The sequence below is a fragment of the Peromyscus californicus genome, unplaced genomic scaffold (assembly GCF_007827085.1).
Source record: "Peromyscus californicus insignis strain IS unplaced genomic scaffold, ASM782708v3 Scaffold_3__1_contigs__length_106647218, whole genome shotgun sequence".
Lineage (NCBI taxonomy): Eukaryota > Metazoa > Chordata > Mammalia > Rodentia > Cricetidae > Peromyscus > Peromyscus californicus.
The window spans coordinates 69,462,644-69,482,618 of record NW_026294551.1 but is presented as its reverse complement, the minus strand read 5'-3'; the positions used below and the strand labels follow the sequence as shown (position 1 = coordinate 69,482,618).

The window sequence follows — 19,975 nt, the reverse complement described above, 5'->3', positions numbered from 1 at the left end:
AAGGAGGCATGTTGTCCTTCGTTCCCTACTGTGAGTCTGTGTCCACAGCTCAACCTGCTACATTTTTAGGCGCGTAGCTGGTTGCTGAAGACCCAAGGAATAACAAAGGAATACACAGAACACTTGGATGCAAGTCAGCGTTGGCAGGGAGTGGACAGGCATCATTTCATGCCGCTGTGCTGGGCCCTCATCGTCAACTTCTCCAGTGGCTCGGCAGCTCCTACTATAGGAAAGCCCTACCTGGGCCCGAAGCTCCACAGCTTCCTGGTTGCTTGCTCTCTGCAGCTCTGTCACATTCTCTATTCAGAGTGTGGAGACCTGGCTTGGTTCCTGCCCCAGGTCTCCCAGTGCCAACAACAGGCTGAGAAGTGACTTACCTCAAGTCCCCCTTCACCCTGTGACAGTTCAGCATGGGGAGTGAGGGTCACAGGCAAATGTAGCCATGTAGAAGACTAAAGATCACACTGGGTCATGACAGGATGGGGACCTAGTCGCACGCAAAGTCAACCCATAGCTGCAGATACCAGAAGACAGCTTCTGTGACTCTGGAGTGTGCCCGATCTAAATCCAGCTGGCCACGGGACCCTGGGAAGCTGCTTGAAAAGGAAGCATTGCTTTTTCTAGGTGTAAAATGGAAATAAAAGTTCCCACTTGAATCTCGAAGTGGTCCCTGTTCTAAAGTTTCTTATTTTTTTTTTCTTTTCCTTTTTGGCATCAAATTCAAATTCACAATCCCACCAAAACCTGCCCAACCAACCTATCTAGTGAGATAGCTGTAGATATCCATGCCCTCCTCACACCTGAGGGGCTAAGACAGACACCTATCCTCCAGCTGGAATTTACTAGAGCCCCTGGGGTAGGTCTCACAAAGCCTTCTCTGCCTAAGGTTTTTTAGGGTATTTTTATTGTGTGCAGGGGGAGGGGCTTGGGGGGTTCTGTGTTACTAAGAGGCAGGAACAAACTTTGTTGTTGTTTTTAGTTTTTATTATTTCTTTTTTCTTTTCTTTTTTTTTTTTTTTTGGTTTTTCGAGACAGGGTTTCTCTGTGTAGCTTTGTGCCTTTCCTGGATCTCGCTCTGTAGACCAGGCTGGCCTCGAACTCACAGAGATCCGCCTGGCTCTGCCTCCCGAGTGCTGGGATTAAAGGCGTGCGCCACCACCGCCCGGCTATTATTATTTCTTGAAGACAGGGTCTCATCTATCTCAGGCTGGCCCCAAACTCAGGATGTAGCTGCAGATGTCCTGAAGTCCTGATCCTCCTGCCTCTACCTCCCCAGCGCTGCACACAGTGAGCACCACCACACTGACTTTTATGCAGTTAGGGATGGAACCCAGGGCCTGGTGCATGCTAGGTAAGCGGTCTACCAACCACGCTAGAACTCCAGCTTCAGGAGCAATATAAGATCCTCGAGGGTAACTGTCCTTCCTCTTAGGTATCTAAAATACCATGTATGGGTCTGGCTACAGCTTGGTGCAGAGCATTTCTTAACACCCATGAGGTTCTGGGCTTAGTTCCCAGCACTGCAAAAAAACAAAAACCAAACAAACAAAAAACCAAACTGGACTGGTGAGCGGGTTCAGAGGGCAAACGTGCTTGCTGTCAAACAGGAGTCCAATCCATCCCACAAGATGGAAGGGGAGAATGGACTTCTGTAAACTGTCCTCTGACCTCCACCGTCCCCACACACAAATAAATGCGTAACAAAAAATTTTAAAAATAAAAATACTGACTCACTTGAAGTTACAAGTTAGAATTTGTTTAAGAGTGACCCCAATACTCCCTCTATTTTCCAAGCAAAGAAAAAGAAACACCTAGAAATTACATTGGAGACAAACTCAAGCCACACCCCTTTTTGCACGTTTGGTCTGTGTGGGGGCAAAAAAAAAAAAAAATCATTTCTATTTCCAACCCAGACCAGACCAATGGAGGAGCTCCCTAAAAACAGAGCGCGGAGAAATCACAAGCAGTCTCACTTAAGGGCTGCAGGAAGGAAAACAGTTCAACTGAAAACTGGTAACTGAGGACTTCAAAACAACCCAGCCGGAAATGCTGCATGACTGTCTGTCAGAGTCCCTGGGCTGCTGGGTCCCTCACCACACTGTTCACACCTGCGTTTTACTCAAAAGCAGCAGCCCCAGGGCTTTCTAAGGCCGGGGGTGAGAAGCTGAACACAGGCCCATGGAGGTGGCGGGGAGAATCCCAGTCACCCACGCAGCAGGCAGCAGCGTGGTTCAGGGAACAGTGTCTCGTGGCTACTCAGCAGACACGGGGAAGATGTGTCCCTAGCTTCTCCTAATTGCCCCTTTTAACTCCTAAAAGTTCCTGGATGAGTCCCCACTCAGAACAACTGCCCATTCTATCCAGGACAACCTCAAGACCCACACTTTTATTTCTTGCTTATGTTTTTATTTATTTTATTACATTTGTGTGTGTGTGTTGTTTTCTGTTTTTGTTTTTAAAAAAAAAATGAGGAGAAAAAAAGCATTCCCCAAATCATGAGCTCATGGTTGAGATGTCTATTTTCCCTGTCTCCCAGCATGAAATGCCCACAGCATGTCCCGGAGGCCACTGGTTCAGAGCAGTTAGCTGGGTTATGTTTGGGAAGACTTGTATGAGACGCTTAGCTTTCAATGACTGGAGCATAATCAACCTAACTGACACCCATTCACATATCCACAAGCCCTTCAAAGATGAACGACTGCTCCTGAAGTCACTGACAGGGATCACAGCGGATTCGAGGCAAGAGATTGGTTCTCCTCTGCCTCAGTTTCTAGAATGAAGCTGTGACAGTCATGCCCCGGAAGTTCAGTGCTCATTGGTGTGTGTCCCTCAAATGTGTGGCTAACCTGGGTACAGAGGAGGGCTTTTCAGGGTTTAAAAAACTTTTCCAGTTTGTGGGATTGTAAGTCCTTCAAATGAGTTACAGTTAAACAACAATGCATAAACCAGTTAAAGAGAGTTCTGTTGGTGTGTGTGTGTGTGTGTGTGTGTGTGTGTGTGTGTGTGTGTGTGTAACTCAGGCTCTTAAACAGACACAGTTTACCACCTAGCTACACCATCTGCCCTTCAACTGTAATGTATTTATCTGTGTGTTTCCTTTGTGGTGCTGGGGATGGAACATGGGGATTTGAACATCCCAGGCAAGCATACTGCCATTTGTACCACAACTCCAGGCCTTGACCAGCAAAGTCTGAATCATGCTTGTCAGGCAAATTTGGCCAATGTTTTCCAATAATTTGGGTTAGAACAACTAGGACAGAGAATTGTATAAATGGATAGGAAGTTTAGAACTAGGTATTGTTTGAAAATTACAATTTTTTAAATTAAATTTATTTTTATTTTTATATGCATTGGCATTTGACCTGCATGTCTGTGTGAGGGAGTCAGATCCACTGGAGTTACAGACAGTTATGAGCTGCCATGTGGGTACTGGGAATTGAACCCAGGTCCTCTGGAAGTGAAGCCAGTGCTCTTAACCGCTGAGACATCTCTCCAGCCCCTGAAGATTATACTTTTGTTTTTCTGTTTTTCTTTTCTTTTCCTTTTGTTTTTGTTTTTGTTTTGAGACAGTGTTTCTCTACCACCCTATATGATTATAATTTTTTTTTCTCACTGATTTCATTTTGTTTTTCAGGTCAACATAAGGACAAATGTGGTTCATCTTCCACCACTGAAGGCCAAGCTCAGCTTCTGACAACAGGCAAGAAGACCAGGGCCTTCCTAGGGCACCCTGCCTTGCTTTGTAAGTCACAGTTCTCTGGGTTTTGTATTTGTAGTTATTGTTTTCTTTTTCTTTTGAGGTGCTAGAGATGGAACCCAGGCATGGAGGATAAGTGCTCTCTACCCCTGAGCAACACCCCTAGGCCTGGCTTCTGTATTTCTAACTAAAGAATGGCATCACCTATTTCTCCAGAGGTGCCAATGAGATGTCAGCTCTGTAGCCTTTCAAGAGCTTGAGGTGGAGCAGACACTCAATATTATCATTATTAATCAATCATTTTTGTGGTGCTGGGGATGAGACCCAGGGCCTTGCACATGACAGGCAAATGCTCCACCCCGAGCCGCATCTCCAGCCCTAATATAAGCTCTTTAAAAACATATTTTAAGTTCTATTTGATTTTGCGTACCCGTCTGTGTGTACTTGCAAGCACTATGATGCATAAAGGAAGTCAGAGGACAACTTACGAGAATTGGTTCTCTCTTTCTGCCATGTGGGTTCTGGGGAATTGAACTCAGGTCCTCAGGCTTGGCGGCAAGCACCTTTACCTGCTGAGCCATCTCCCTATCCATCGCCTTCACAGTACTGCTCTTTCACCAGGTTTTTGACGGTACTCGAATAAACCCATTGCCACAAGGATAAACAAAATAAAACACCAAACAAACAAACGAAAACCATTTGAGAGAGATGAGAGAAAGGAACCAAGGGTGCTGGTGCACACCCTTAACCCCAGCACTGGGGAGGCAGAGGCAGGCGGATCTAGATTATTAAACAAAATACATCAATTAAAACATTGTTTTGGAGACAGTCTCCTCAAACTCACGGAGATCGGTCTGTGCTGAAACTACAGATGTGAGCTAGTATGCCCAGGCTCAAATTCAAACATTTTAAAAACTAGTAATTTTAGGCAAAAACAAAGGCAAACTTGATTTTCAAAATACCTCCTTCTTCCAGCCATAAGAAACTCTCACTCAAGCATGGTGTTTGGTAAAATTAGGATCTGTCCTTCCAGCTGAGGGTCTGAAATTGCACACAATAAACCCCAAAGACAGCGTGGAGCAGAGCCGACACACGGTGGGGGGGGGGGGGGGGGGGGGAGGACAAGGACCATCGAGGTTCCTGTAGATGTCACAGGATTTTCTCAGGTGGGGACCTACAGGGGCTGCAGCTGAGGGGCCGGTGAAATTCAGGGAGGGCCCCAGTGGGAGGAAGGGGTGGGGTGGTAAGAGGCAGAAGGCGTTCTTAACACCAATACAAGATTTAGAATTTTTCTCCAATAGAAATACTAACAAAACGGGATCAAGACCAGACCACAAACCACCCCCACTCAACGCCTCTAATTTTTCTTTAATGATTCACGTGCGTGTGCACATATCTGTGTGTGGGTGCCGGGAGAGGACAGAGACTCACATCGGAGTCTCTGGAGCTGGAGTTACAGGTATGGGTTGTGAGTCAGGGGCGCTGGGAAGAGCATTCCTCTAAAACAAGAGGAAGTGCTCTCAACCCCTGAGCCATCTCTCCAGCCCCTCAAAAGACTGCAGCGCAAATAAGGTCTTGGCATGAGTAAGGCAGAGCTATTAAGCTAATAGGTGGTGGATGGGGTGATCAGAGGGAGAAGTCTGGCCCGGGGGCTGACAGAGCTTGGAATCTGATGGGCCAGGATAGGTGCCCAGTGGACCTGGAACCACTGCAGAACAGGAGCAAGGACTAAAAAGCCCTGCACCTAACACTCACAACATAACACACACTTGCCGAGCTACTGGGGTACACTTCCCTTTCCTGCTGGCAAAGGTGCTGAGGACACCCCTTGGCCCCTCATGCCCTCTGCAACATTGTAAGGACAGCTGGTTTCACAGTTAGGGTTTATTTTTTTCTTTTGTAAACAAAGTGTAAATATCACCCAGCAACCTCGACACTGAACACATGTGGTTCGCATCAATGCCTAAATTCTAATACAAGAGCCTGCTCAAGCTCACACTCACTCATGGCAAGTCTCCGGGAGGAGGGAGGCCATTTTCTTCTTTCTTAGCTGTCCAGTCTCCCGACATCACCAGGAGGCCCAGGGTATGCTGCCACCTGCGGGCCAGACAGAAAAACACCTCAGTGAGGACCCAGAGGACCCAGAGCACCCAGCTGAAGCCACCCACTCCCAATGCAAGTCCTTTCCCTCCCCCCCCTCTCTGCCCTTTTTATTTTATATTCATTCATTCGTTTGTTTGTTTGGAGACAGAGGTGTATAGCCCTGGTTGGCCTGCAATTGGCTTTGTAGACCAGGTTGGACTCTACTTCCTGCCTCTGCCTCCTGGGATTAAAGGCATGGGCCGCTGCACCCCATGGCTGTTTAAACTTTATTTTTGAGACCTTGATATGAAGTCAAAGCTGGCCTGGAACCTGTGATCTGCCTGCCTCCGCCTAAGTGCTGGGACTGGAGGCATGTCCCACCACACCTGGCAGATGTATACATTAAAAAAAAGATTACATTTCTTTATTCATTGATTTATTTGAGAGAGAGAGCGAGAGAGCGCGAGCGCATGCATGTACCATGGCATGTGTGTGGAGGTCAGAGGACAACTGTCAGGAATCTGTCCTTTTCTTCTACTGTGAGGGTCTTGGAGCTGGAGGACAAGTGCTAGTCTCATCCAAATATTTTTTTCCTTCTCTTTTTTTCTTTTTGAGACAGCGTCTCTCTACATAGCTCTGGCTATCCACAGAACTCACTGTGGAGACCAAACCGGCCTCCGACTCACAAAGATCCACCTGCCTCTGCCTCCCAAGAGCTGGGATCAACACATGAGCCACTATGCCCAGCTCCCCCCTCCCCAAACATTTCTTAACAACAGCAGCTAACTCTCACACAGGGCTCCAGTCTATATACTTGGCTTTTATTCATTTCTCGAACCCACATAGCAACTGGTGAATGTTTTTTAAAAGGTCCTTGCCAATCAGCCTGATGGCAGAATTAGGCTGGGTGATTAAGGTGAATTAGTGGGCATCATCTGATTTCAAAGAGATGGGTGAAAAATGAAAACCTGAGGATGCTGAGCATCCTGGAGGTCATTCCCAAACCTTCATGGATACAGCACTATACAGCACTGCCCTGGTGTTTGGGGGAGGGAGCTGCAGACAGACAAATTCCTCCTCTCAGGGCTACCACTGCTGGAGGTGACCTGGGAAAGATGATAAATGCTGAGCTGGAGCTGCAGAATGCTCGCACATGAGCAGGTGTCAAGACCTGAGCTGGAGTCCTAGAACTCACGTAAAGCCAGGTGCAGTAGTGCACGCACCTATCATCCAATCACTCCTATGGGGAAGTGGGAGGTGGAGACGGGGGACTCCCAGGAGCTCACAGGCCACCCAGCTGGGAGTTCACAGCCCAGAGGCAAACAATACAGACCCTGCCTCCAGCAAGGTGGAAGGTGAGGACCAACAACCGAGCTTGTCCTCTGACCTTCACACATTCACCATGCCACGTGTATGCATGTGCTCGTGGGCATGCGCACATGCTCAAGTACACACACACACACACACACACACACACACACACACACACACACACACACACCACCCCCAAAATCAAACATGGCTGGGCAGAAGCAAAGTACAGGAGATAGAAAATGAGGACAACAAACGAATATTTACTCTGGTACTCCTCTGTCTCCAAGAGCTCACTGACCATGCCATTTCTTGCTCACAACCTCATTCCAGGCACCCTTGCTAGGGATACAACCGTGGGCAAGAATTAGACACGGTCCTAGCTGCTATGGAAAGTTTGGTTACATAAGAAACATTTAATTGATCAAGTAATTGTGCTCCCTGCCTCATGGAATATTAACACGGGAATATTTGCTATTAACCCAATTATCATCTCAACAAATGCAAAGCTGTGGAGTGAGAGCATCTGGGGTGGACAGGGGTGGCGTGTGTGTGTGTGTGTGTGTGTGTGTGTGTGTGTGTGTGTGTGTGATGACCCCTGCAGTACAAAGCAGCAGCCCTTAGGAAACATGCTATGTGTACAGGCTGGGTCACAGACAGGAAGCAGTGGGGTGGCAGGGTGAGGCTAAGAAGAGGTGTGGCCAGGCTTTCAGGGCACTTGCTGCCACGGGAGCCATGGCAGTCTTAGGCTCTGTGAACCACAGTACCTCTCAGGGTCCTGGGCAGAGGAGTAACGTACGCGGATGCGTGTCTTCACAAGATTATGCTAGGGGGTGAGCTGAAAGGCAGCCCCTTCAAAGACGTGATGTCTGACCGACCCCCTGAGCTGTGCACATGTTCCCTCCCACGGGCAAGGGGTAGTGCAGATGTGACTAAGTGGGGGTCTTGAGATGGAGTGCATCCAGGTGAGTATAAATAACCACAGTTCCTCTCCAGAGCTTCCTGAAGGAATGTGGTACTGCCAAACCCTCCATTTCACTACTTCCGGAACCATTAACAAATAAAAGTATGTCTTGTCTTGTTTTAAGCCACTGAGTTGTGTAAATCTTTGGTGTGTGTGTGTGTATGCACGCATGCACTCACGAGCGCATGTATGTGCATGTGCACACGAACAGAGGACAGAGGACAACTTGGAGGCGTTTCTCTCTACTATGTGGGACCTACACTCAGGTCCTTGGATGATTAGGATATTAGGAGCTGTGTCATAGAGCAGTCTCAGCATCTATGAAAAGCCAGATCTAGGACCCTAAGCAGATGAGAAGATGGGAAGACTGCTTCCTTTCGGTGCCATCGTCGCCCTCCCCCACCCCACCCCCAGCCCTCTTGCCGCACACAGGTCACAGGAGCTTAACTGGATTCTAAAAGCATAAAAAGACGTAGACGCCTGCAGATGACAAAATATCTGGCAGACTGTCAGGGCAGGAGAAAGTTAACTTTGCAGTGTGTGCGTTAACGTATGTGTTTTGTTCACATGTATGTGTGTGACTGATGCAGGTGCAGGCCAGAAAAGAAACCTCTGGAACCCCTGGAACTGGAGTTACAGAGAGTTGTGAGCCGCCCTGTGGGTGTTGGGAATTGAACCTGTGTCCTCTGAAGAGTAGCCAGGGCTCTTAACCACTGAGTCATCCCTCAAGCCCCAGGTTTGTCTTGTTTTGTTTTTAATTCTATGGGTATGGGTGTTTCGCCTACATGTATGTCTGTATACCACACATACACAGTGTCCATAGAGGCCACAAGAGGCCATTGATCCCTGGAACTAGGGGTACAGACAGCTCTCAGCCACCATGTGGGTGCTTGGAATTGAAGAGCAGCCAGGACTCTTAACTACTGAGCCAGCTCTCCAGCCCTTTTGTTTTTGAAAAAAGGCTGGCCTCATACCACACCTTTTTTTTTTTTTTTTAATTAAGATTTGTCCATCTCTCTGTGTGTATGCACACATACTTGGGTGCATACAGAGGCCAGAAAAGGTTATCAAGGGTCTCCCTTTATCACTTTCTGTCTATTCCTTTGAGGCAGGGTCTCTGTCTGAACCTGGGGCTGGCATTTTTTTCTCAGTTAGGCTAGAAGGCAGCAAAGCCCCAGTGATCCTTCTGTCTCCACTCCCCTCAAAGCTAAGTTTACATGCAAGAAGGCATGGGGCACCTGGCTTGTGTGGGTGCTGGGATCTAAGCTCCATCCCCATAATTGCACAGCAGGTGCCTTAATGGCTGAGCCATCTCTCCAGCACCCCTCCAATAACCCCTGGGTTTTGTACAGTGTTGGGGATGAACACCAGGGCCGTGTGCATGCTGGGTAAGCACTCTACCAACTGAACTACATCACTAGTCCTCAGCAGCTCAAATTTCAAATTTCATGTTCCTCTAGCCAGTCTCTTCTAGGGCAGATTATTTTAGAGGAACCTTCAGTTACTAGGAAGTTTACATAAACCAACAAAGCATTTGGTTTAACTGAGCTAAAGTAAACTCTGCAAAACATGAGGAAGTGACTTCAGCATTTGCAAATATTCCAGAACGTCTTTGTGCCAGGAAAGGTCAGCTGAGGATCAGAATAGCAGGGATTCCAGAGTATACTTTGGAGAAATGTGAGCCTCTGGGAAGCATTACTCTGCAGATAGATACACTTCACCATGCGTTTTCAGAGAGCCAAGGGAAACTCTTAAAGAGACATGTTTGAACCTTTCCATTACACTTTAGTCCACAATTGCATGAATAAGGTATAGATGAGTGCAATGGTTAAGATCTCTAAAGTAGAAAAAAATAACTGTGGATTTTGAAGCAAAGCAAGAAGAATTTTAAAAACATAGGAAACTTCCAGATGATTCTTCTGCGCAGACAGTGTCTGTAGGAATGCTGGGGCAAGTTGGGAAAAAAAAATAGTAAAAGCATGTTCAGAAGGTATCAGGGAGCCCTCACTACAACTAGTTGGGTGAAAGCACCTGCCACCCAGCCTGATGACTTGATTTCAATTCCTGGGACCCACGTGGTAGAAGGAGAGAAACCGGCTTTCACATGTTATCCTCTGATCTCCACATACATGTACACATACACACTTCTACACAAATAAACAAATGTAATAAAAATTAAAAACATGTTAAAAGGTTTCATGTTTAAGAAGAAGTAATAGATTTGTTTTAATTTTTGCCATTTATAGGAAACTATGTTTAAGACTGAATGACAGGGACTGGAGAGATGACTCAATGGTTAAGAGTTCTCCTGTCCTTGCAGAAGACTTGGGTTTGAGTCCCAGCACCCCCCTGGCAGCTCACAATCACCTATAACTCCAGTTCTAGGGGATCTGATGCCCTCCTCTGGCCTCCACATGCTGCCTGCATACATGTAGTGTCCATACACTCAGGCATACACACATACCCATTAAAAATGAAATAAGTATATATAATGTAAAGAACTGAATGATGGCCCTTGTAAAGCTAGGAACTTCCCAATCTCTATTCGAAAGGAGGCGGGAAAGCCAGGCATGGTGGTACTTGCCCGTAGCCCCAGCTCCTGGAGCCTACAGGCTAAGGCAGAAGGGTTGATAGGACAGCCTGAAGAAGGCCCCATTTCATTAAAGAAAAACAAAAGCATTCGGCACTGGAGGGAAGGCTCAGTGCGAAGAGCCCTTGCCGCTCTGGCAGAACACAGAGTTCTGATGCCAGCACCTACAGCAGCTGGTTCACAACCACCTGCAGCTCCAGCTCTGGGGACCCAACAATCTCTGCAGCCTCCAAAGGCACTCATGGCTGCGTAAGCATACACAGACATACAAATACACAAATAAGTAAAAGTAAATCCTTTTTAAAAAGAAAAAGAATGAAGACAGGTCCTAGCTCTGAAGAGGTAGAGGTAGAGCATCAGGAATTAAAGGTCATCCTTGGCTACATAGAGTTCGAGGTCAGCCTGGACTACGTGAGACCTTGCCTCAAAAACAAAACGGGGGGGGGGGGGCGAGAGGGGGCTAACCCACAATGAATGCATGGCAGACAAAATGACAGAACGGAGACTACATCTACACTGAACAAAATAAATACAGATGAATTAAATCCCACTACTCAGAGACCAAGGCTTCCAACATGGTTAGAAAACTGGAGAAATCAGGGGAGTCCATTTAAATAGAGACGTGTGTATGTGTATGCAATACACAGAGGCCCATACCTTACATCATTCGGAAAGTTGTAGAAATATGTTTGTAAGAGACAGGAAAGGGTCCCCAAAAAAGTGCCAACATCATCACCTTGTTTGCCAACAGAGAATGTCTCACAGGAGGCAGGAGTGGACTTTCCTGTCTCACAGACATGTGCACTGTTTGAATCTATTACAGAATGCATATAACCAACAAAATAGATGAATATTAAGTATAAAAGCTGAATCAGTATGATAGAAGCTACAGAGGACAAAGCGTCAGGAAGACTGAAACCAACAGGAGATTTTTTTTTTTTTCAGAGAGACTTAGAGGCCAGGTATGGTGATGCACATCTTTAATCCCAGCACTTGGGAGGTACAGACAGGCAGATTTCTGTGAGTTTGAGGCCAGCTTGATCTACATAGTGAGTTCTAGAACAGCCAGAGCTACATAGTAAGATCCTGTTTCAGAAAACCAAAACAGGGCCTGGGGAAATGGCTCAGCAGTTAAGAGCACCGGCTGTTCTTCCAGAGGTCCTGAGTTCAATTCCCAGTAACCATAGGTGGCTTCTACAGTGGGATCTGATGCCCTCTTCTGGCAAAAACCTGCCCATGCAGATAGAGCACTCATACACATTAAAAAAAGTGAAAGAGACAAACAACCAAACCAACCAAACACACTAAAACCAAACACTACCCCAAAACAAAACAAAACAAACAAACAATAAAAGAGGCTTCGCAGGGCAGAGAGAAGGGCACTACGCCAACCGCATGAGTTCAGTTCCAGGGACCCACAGGCTAGGAGCAGAGAGTCAGCTGTTAAACTGTTCTCTGATCTCCACGTGTGCCAAGACAGGTCCACGCACCCCATCCCACCCTCAATGCTCATAAAGAACTAATTTAAAAAATAGTCTATGCAGAAAAGGAGGACACGAAATATATAACTGACATTTTACAAGTTATAAAATTGTCACATAAGTGGGCTCATCAATGAAAAGCACATTGCTTGATGGCCAGTCTTGGTTGTCAACTTGACTCCCATCTGAAATCACCTGGGCATGCCACGCCTGTGAGGATTTTCTCGACTGTGTTAATTGAGGTGGAAAGACGCACCCTAACTCTGGGCCACACCTTCTTCTGGTGGAAACCCGTAGGAAAGGACACGGAAGAAGGAACCTTTGGCTTTTTTTCCTGTTTGCCCTGACTCTCCCGGTATAGTTCATCCGTTTTGGTCCTGAGGCACTGAACCTACTTCTTCAGGATTCCAACACAGACTGAGGACTGGCAGCCCTCTAGGAATCCTCTGGGATTTCAGTACCAGATTGGGACATTGGAGACTCCTGGACTGAGCGGCCACTGCACTCTTGGCTAGTCATTCACCACACAGCTAATGTTGACGAGCCAGACCACAGGCTGCAAGCCACTCCAATAAACTCCCTTGCACAAGTCATTGTGTGATTTTAAAATCTCTTTCTTGTATTTCTGGGCCCAGAAGGCTTTACAAGAGTATTCTACCAACTTTCAATAAGCAGATCTCTATCCTATACCAGCTGTGTCTTCATATAGAAAACAGGAAACACTGCCTGATTTAATGTTATTATAAACTGGCAGGGAGAGGTGATCACGTGATCACCTTGCCAAAGACAGAATAAGCATTTGATAACGTTCCACCCACAATCAAAAGCAAAACCAAAAGTGTTTACAGACAGCATTAGGACAAGCCTCTGTGCCCCTCCACCTCCCACCTTCTCAGCGGCCCAAGTCCAGATGGTGTAGCCAACGCGCTTGAAGCATTTTTTTTTTTTTTAGAAAACAGTAGTAGGGATTTTTATTTATTTTCCATGGTTGTTGCTTCAGTTCAGCTCAGAGGAAGAGAAAGGAGTCCTGGAGAGAAGGAATAGCTTGTGAAAGCAAGCCACAAAACAGGAGATGAAAACCTAATTTTTCTGACTTATGAAACAGAATGTGCTAAAAGCAATGCTCATTAGGATGACGCACAGGAGAGACCCATGTATTATAAAATTAGGACATCTGGTCACCTTTCTCAAATCCAGACCTCTTTCTTAAAGATCAGATCAAGTTTTTTTCCGGCCGTGGACCTTGGGTCAGACCTGAGACTGGCTGGAATGAACTTCTACCGAGACAAAATCTGGCTACAAGGGGCTTCTTGCGCCCACAGGCCAGACAGAAAGCTGCCACTCAAACGTAAGCAAGTGTCTGAAGACTGGTCCCTTTACTTTTAGCTCGTGCACCTATGCCATCTATTTCCTCTCTACCGTGAAACAGTCTCACTGTGTGGCCTTGGCTGAGACCTGGAACTTGCTGTGTAGACCAGGCTGGCCTGGAACTCATCGATCTCCTCTGCCTCTGCCTACAGAGTGCTGGGGTTGAAGGCGTTCTCCACCGAAGCACATCTGTACAACTTTTCTTGCCGGGGATAGTGGATGCCCTGAGGGCAGCGGCTGCCTCCAGAGCTTGCAGTCTACCTAAGTGTGTAGACCTCACCAAAAGCAAGACAAGGGAGCCCCATTTTTCATCCTTCTGCTGGGAAGCAGGAGATCGGTTTGTGGTCCGGGGAGGGTTCTCTACCTTCTCTAAGCGCACCCATCCCTGGCCATCTTTGCTGGCGTGGGCTTGTGGCCCCTTCAGAACAAACCTCAGACTTCACATAGGGAAGGACCCTGGAAGAAGCAGCCTTGGTTCTACCCTTGTCCTAAAGCCTATGATCAAGGAAGGTGAGCTGCCAGTTTTCTGGGTCTGGTAACACTCAGAAGGCAGGACAGGTGCACAAACCTTGGTAGCTAAGAAGTGGCTGAGGCTGACAGGTAAGGGTGGAGGGTAGGTTATGAGCTCCTGTGAGCTCAGGTTGGGCAGGGTACTGCATTCAGATGCATCCTCCTACATGGGATTTTATAGAAATGGGGGACGGGGAGGGAGGGAGAGCTCCTGTGAGCTCAGGTTGGGCAGGGTTCTGCATTCAGATGCATCCTCCCACATGGGATTTTATAGAAATGGGGGATGGGGAGGGAGGGAGAGAGAGAGAGAATGTGGGGGTGCTGCAAAAATGAAACGTGGGCTCAGGTGGTCAAAGCACCACCGAGGCCCCGGACTGCTATATCCCGGGCGGGCTGGTCCGAGACTTCTTGGATCCTCCAGCCTGACCTAGTGGTTCTGAGTCACTCGGACCCCAACCACGCTTAGGGCCCTCCTGGCTCCGGGCCAGGCGTCCCTGTGACCTGCGTGGACCCGGAGCTTGTCGCCTGCTCCGCAAGGAGGAGCCCGCGAGCGGCGGGGGCTGCGCTTACCTTGCTTGCGGGGGGCCGGGGTCCAGGCTCCGCTCCCCGCAATGCGGCCGCATCTCCAGTCGTCGCGGCCGCTTTGTTTCTCTGCAGAGGAGCTGCAAAGCGAAAGCGAAAACCAGGGGAGGCGGGAGCGCGCCCCGAGCGAACGCGGCCCACGGGCGGGCGCTGTGGGCTGGAGGGCAGTGCGCGCGCCAGAGTCCGCGTTCACAGCGCGCGCGCGCGGCCGGCGGTGCAGCGGCGACCTCTTAGGCGCGCTGCTGCCAAGTGCTGGGAACGCTTGCTCACGCGTGAGCCAGGGTCACGGCTCCTGGATGAGCGCCACTCAGTGCCTCTGCCCTGGACTGGACTTGACCACTGGTAGCGCTTTGGTCTGGCCTGGGGCAGCCAGTCCTGGCTCGGGTGACTGGAACTGCGTGAGCCTACTTTGCTGGGGGAGGTAGCAACTTAAACCTTTCTAATGCTGGGACCCTTTAATACAGTTTCTCATGTTGTGGGGGACCCCAACCACGAAATTATTTGCGTTGCTACTTCATAACTGTAATTCTGCTATTGTTATGAGTCAAAATGTAAATACTTTCGGAGATAGAGGTTTACCAAAGGGGTTGCAACCCACAGGTTGAGAACAGCTGTAAAGAGTTAACTGTGTAACAGTTCTATTTGATGTGTGTGTGTGTGTGTGTGTGTGGGGTGGAACTCACAGATATCCACCTGCCTCTGCCTCCTGAGTGCTGGGATTAAAGGTGTGTGCCACCACCTAGTTCTAAGCATTTTAAAGGAAGTTTCTTGTTGCCCTAGGTAATGACTAGTAATTAGAGTCTTCATACGCCACAAGAAGACATGGAGCAAATCAGTGAGGGGATGGGAAGATAATTTAGTCAGTGAAGTGTTTGCTCGCCCTGCAAACCTGAGAACCAGAACTCAGTCTCTCACACGCCGCAAAAAGCTGGACCAGCAATGTGCCTGTATTCCCAGCATCAGGGAAGCTGAGACAGGAGAATTACTGGGGTATGCTAGCCAGCCAAGTGACCAGGGTCTGTGGAGTCCCAGGTTCAGTGAGAGAACCTGTTTCTAGAAGATAGCTGGGCTGGCAAGATGATTCAGCAGGGCAGGGCCCTTGCCACCAAACCTTAGGATCTGAGTGTAATCCCCAGGCCCCATGTGGTGGAAGACAAGAACCAGCTGCCACAAGGTGACATCTGACCACATGTTCATGTGGTACAAGCTTGCTTGCCCCAACACACACACACACACACACACACACACACACACACACACACACACACACACACAAAGAAGGAAATGACCCTCAATTGGGACCTCTGGCCTACACTGTGTGTGTGTGTGTGTGTGTGTGTGTGTGTGTGCACATATACTCACACGTGCATAGCACAACCACACACATGTATATATCACACACGCACAAAAGGTGCTGAACCAAGTGAGGAAGATATTGACCTTGAGCATCAAGTTCCACATTTGCACACACATTCAAAAGCACTTGGGTGAAAAGGGAGATCCTTCATGTGATCAGAAAAACTGGCAAGGTTAAGGTTTGGACTCCTTGTTCTAAGTGATGCCCACCTCACTGCCTGGGGTTAGGTCCTAGCCTTATCAATCACAAGGGGCAAATGAGGCCCTTTCATGTGATCAAAAAACTGGAAACGAAGGCTTAAGGTTTAGACTCCTTGGTCCAATGCTGTCTATCAATACCTATTGACCAGGCCCTAATCTTGTCTCTAACTGACCATGATTTGGGGCACAGTATTTAACTAGCCTTAGAGTCTTCCCCTGGAGGATGAGGATAACAGCCACATCTCCTTCCAGGTTTTAGGCAGGAAATGCAACCACCACTGAAGAAAATACTTGACAGACTATTTTCCATGAGCCTCTAGGTGGGTGCCTTGAAAGCAATGGCTAAATCATTGTGGACAGACAAGGGTTGGTAAGATTGGGGGTGTCTCCATGATAACAGGATAGTTTTAAGTTTGGACTTTGTCATCTGCACACAGAACACTGAGGATGTACTGCAGTCTTTGGGCAAGACTTCCAACACCAAATCCCACAATTAGCTGCTGTAGTTAGCCTACTGGAATACATTTTTGCCAAGGCAGAACTGCCACAAAGTCTGCCCAAATGCTTTAAGCACTGTCCAGTACTGGCCCGGACACCGGACACCTGCAAGTGTTTCTAACACTTGCTATTGGGAAATGTTATGACAAATACGGTTAGTACTCTCTCTCTCTCTCTCTCTCTCTCTCTCTCTCTCTCTCTCTCTCTCTCTCTCTCTCTCTCTCTCTGTGTGTGTGTGTGTGTGTGTGTGTGTGTGTGTGTGTGTGAGAGAGAGAGAGAGAGAGAGAGAGAGAGAGAGAGAGAGAGCGAGCGCAAATATAAAACAATTTTTGTTACAGAGCCCAGAGAGAACAGTCCAAAAACTGGAGTGAAAACCCAAATGAACTATACAACCATGAATCACTTACTTTGTTTTTGTTTGTTTGTTTTTTGTTTTGGTTTCTTGAGACAGGGTTTCTCTGTGTAGCTTTGGAGCCTGTCCTGGAACTGACTCTGTAGCCCAGGCTGGCCTTGAACTCACTGAGATCCGCCTGCCTCTGCCTCCCACATGCTGGCATTAAAGGCATGTGCCACCACCAATGGCTTGGCTTGCTTTACACCTTGCACCTGCCCTGCAGAACGGAGGCCTTGGTCTATGCCCTATGCAAGAGATTTCAGTGTTTCCTGTAGGAGCAGGAGGGGAAGTGAGACTGCCCAGATGATGATGTTATGAAAGCAGAAGCTCACATCTCTCCTTCAGAAGTGTTTTTTTTTTTTTTCTGCAGCATGAAGAAAATGGAAAACATTAGAAATCCAAGGTAAGCCTTGCAGCAAGCCTCTTCCTCAATGTAGGGCAGTTTTGACTCATGGGAGCAGAGTGGAGCTCTGGCTGTGTTTTTGCATAAACAACGTCTTGGAAGGGTTAAGACAGGATGCTGCTTAGTTTTTCTTAACTAAAGAGAAACTAGAGTCATCTGGGAAGAGGAACCCTCAATTGAAGAATAGTATCCATCAAATTGGTATGTAGACATGTTTTGGAGGGGAGGGATTTTCTTGATTGACGACTGGTATGGGAGGGACCAGCTCACTGAGGGAGGTGACAGCCTTGGCCAAATGGTCCTGGGTTGTATAAAATAGCAAGCCAAGCAAGGCAATGGGTAGCAATCCAGTAAGCAGCATTCCTCTATGGTCTTTGAGTCGGTTCCTGACTCAGCAGGTTCCTGCCTTGAGTTCCTTACCACATCCCTCAGTGATGGACTGTAAGCTGTAAGAAGTAAACTCTTCCCTCCCCAGTTGACTTTGATGAGTGTTTTATTACAGCAACAGACACTGGACTAGAACAGCCATGAAGAGAGGAAGGAATTCCCAAAGGGAAAGCCAAATTCCGGTTTCATGTGCGTGTGTGCCTTTGAGTGTGGAGGCCTGAGGTCATCATCTGCGGTCTTCCTCAATCACTCTGGCCTTATTTTTTGAGACAGTGTCTCTCCATGAACCTGTAGCTTGTAGATGCAGCTAGGCTGGCTGGCCAGCAAGCCCCAGGGGTCCTCCTGTCTCTGCCTCCCCAGTGTTGGCTTTTACATGGGTACTGGGGATGGAAATCAGGCTCTCAAGCTTCTGTAGTAAGTACTTGCTGTCAGGGGCATCTCCCCAGGCCTCTGGGGGCTTTTTATAGCTAGCACACTTAACTAGTGTGCTAGGAAGCCAAGGCCCCTGGAATCTTAGTGATTTCTGTACGTCTATATTTGGGTCCCCTTGGGGGGACATGAAAGTTCACCTGATTTTCAGCATTCTAGCATTGATTAGTGCTGTTGTACAAAATGAGGATGCCCAGTTTAAATCTTTCATATACTTCATTCAATAAGTGGTAGGTAGGAGGCCATTGGGGTGGTTCAGCAGTTCAATCTCTGGGACCCATCCGTTGGAAGGAGAGGACAATATGACTCCCAAATGTCATCCTCTGACCTTCACATGTGTGCTTTAGTGTGCCTCTCAATAAATAAGTGTAATAATTAAAAACGAAAAAAACCAAACTCTAAACATTAGGTAGCAACCAGAGAAAATGCAGACATCCTGCCAGTGCTGGAGATTGAATAGCAAACAAAAATGAATGTGGTCTTTGCCTTCAGTACACATACTTTATCGAGGAAGTAAGAGCAATCAGTCAAACCTAGAATAACCATCCTAAACGTTGTTGTTCAAGGGCCAGGGAGATGCTCAGCAGGTAAGGGCCCTGCTGCCAAGCCTGTTGATGTGGGTTTGATTCCCCAGGACCCACATTATGGAAGAGGACACCTGTCTCCTGACTTGCACAGACAGGACCTGGCACATGTACACACACACATACACACATGGACACACAAAAAAATAAAAAGATCTAAATCCTACAGGAGCAAGTAGCAGGTGGAACTTGCCTCACCATCAATTCTGAATTCTCAGACTTCCTGTTAGTGTAGCCTGTGCCTCTGCCCTGCTGCCCGGGGGCGCTTCCTCCTTCCTCCTTCTGCTTCCCTACTTCCCACTACAGCAGACCTGCATCCAGACCTCAGTCTTTCCCAATTAGACTTCTTTGTGTTCCCCTTTACACTCCCTACTCTCTCCAGTAAACACCCCACACTTCATTCTATCTCCTTGCTGTGTGGGAGAACCCACACAGACACAATCACGGCCTGACAATGAGCTGGAGCCTTGGAAGAATTTTGGAGACCTTCAGTTCTGCACAATGTGAGTGACGATAGATGGGCAAAGAAAAAACCACCATGTCTCAACTTCCCTACTTTAATGGTGCTCTTGTGCTCAATACCAAGCTACCAGCCATGTCTTCCTTGTGGGGAACTAGTTTCATCTATAAAGCTTTGTTTTACGGATAACCCCCAACCCCAATCCTCTGAGTACAGTTCAGTGTTAGAGCTCTTTCCCTCTAGAGAAAAAATAAGCTCCCATCCCTTAAAGACAGCAAAAATAGGAGTAATTTGCACCTGAACCATGACGTGAGTGAATGACGTCACTCTTAAAGTGTTCCCTGGTAAAAGGTCTTGCCTTTGCTTCAGTCCCAAAGATGGGAATCATTGTCATTTGGAGTGAAAAGTACCTGCTCACAAAGGCATTCTCACCCCAAGTTCAGCCTCTCTGAGCAAGGTGCCCTTGGAGAGGCGCAGGGTGGCCCTGTCACTGAGTTCTGTCAGCTTCACTGAGTGACAGAATCACCTGTGCAGACAGAGCTCCTCAGACCTCCACAGGCTGTTCCTACAGAAGCAGGCTTGAACACGCATGAGCCTTGACAACCTGAGCTGGGACACCGAGCTCTCTGGGATGTCACATGTTCAAGACTCTATGTCTCACTAGGAAGCTTGGACTGA

At 47.7% G+C, this 19,975-nt stretch overlaps 1 protein-coding gene across 3 annotated transcripts in view; it reads right to left on the bottom strand.

The window, feature by feature from the left end:
• Positions 1 to 14,799, bottom strand: part of Rad50 (RAD50 double strand break repair protein) — a 204,594-nt gene extending 189,795 nt beyond the window's left edge. For 2 of the 3 annotated variants that reach the window (XM_052757808.1, XM_052757807.1), the window contains exons 1-2: positions 14,574 to 14,799; positions 5,701 to 5,794 (exon numbers count right to left, since the gene is read on the bottom strand). In XM_052757808.1, the coding sequence (XP_052613768.1) occupies positions 5,701 to 5,704 (4 nt within the window). In that variant the 5' untranslated portion in view covers positions 5,705 to 5,794; positions 14,574 to 14,799. The remainder of the gene's footprint in view (positions 1 to 5,700; positions 5,795 to 14,573) is intronic. The other variant, XM_052757809.1, reaches the window with a different exon arrangement.
• Between the last annotated feature and the right edge of the window lie 5,176 nt (positions 14,800 to 19,975).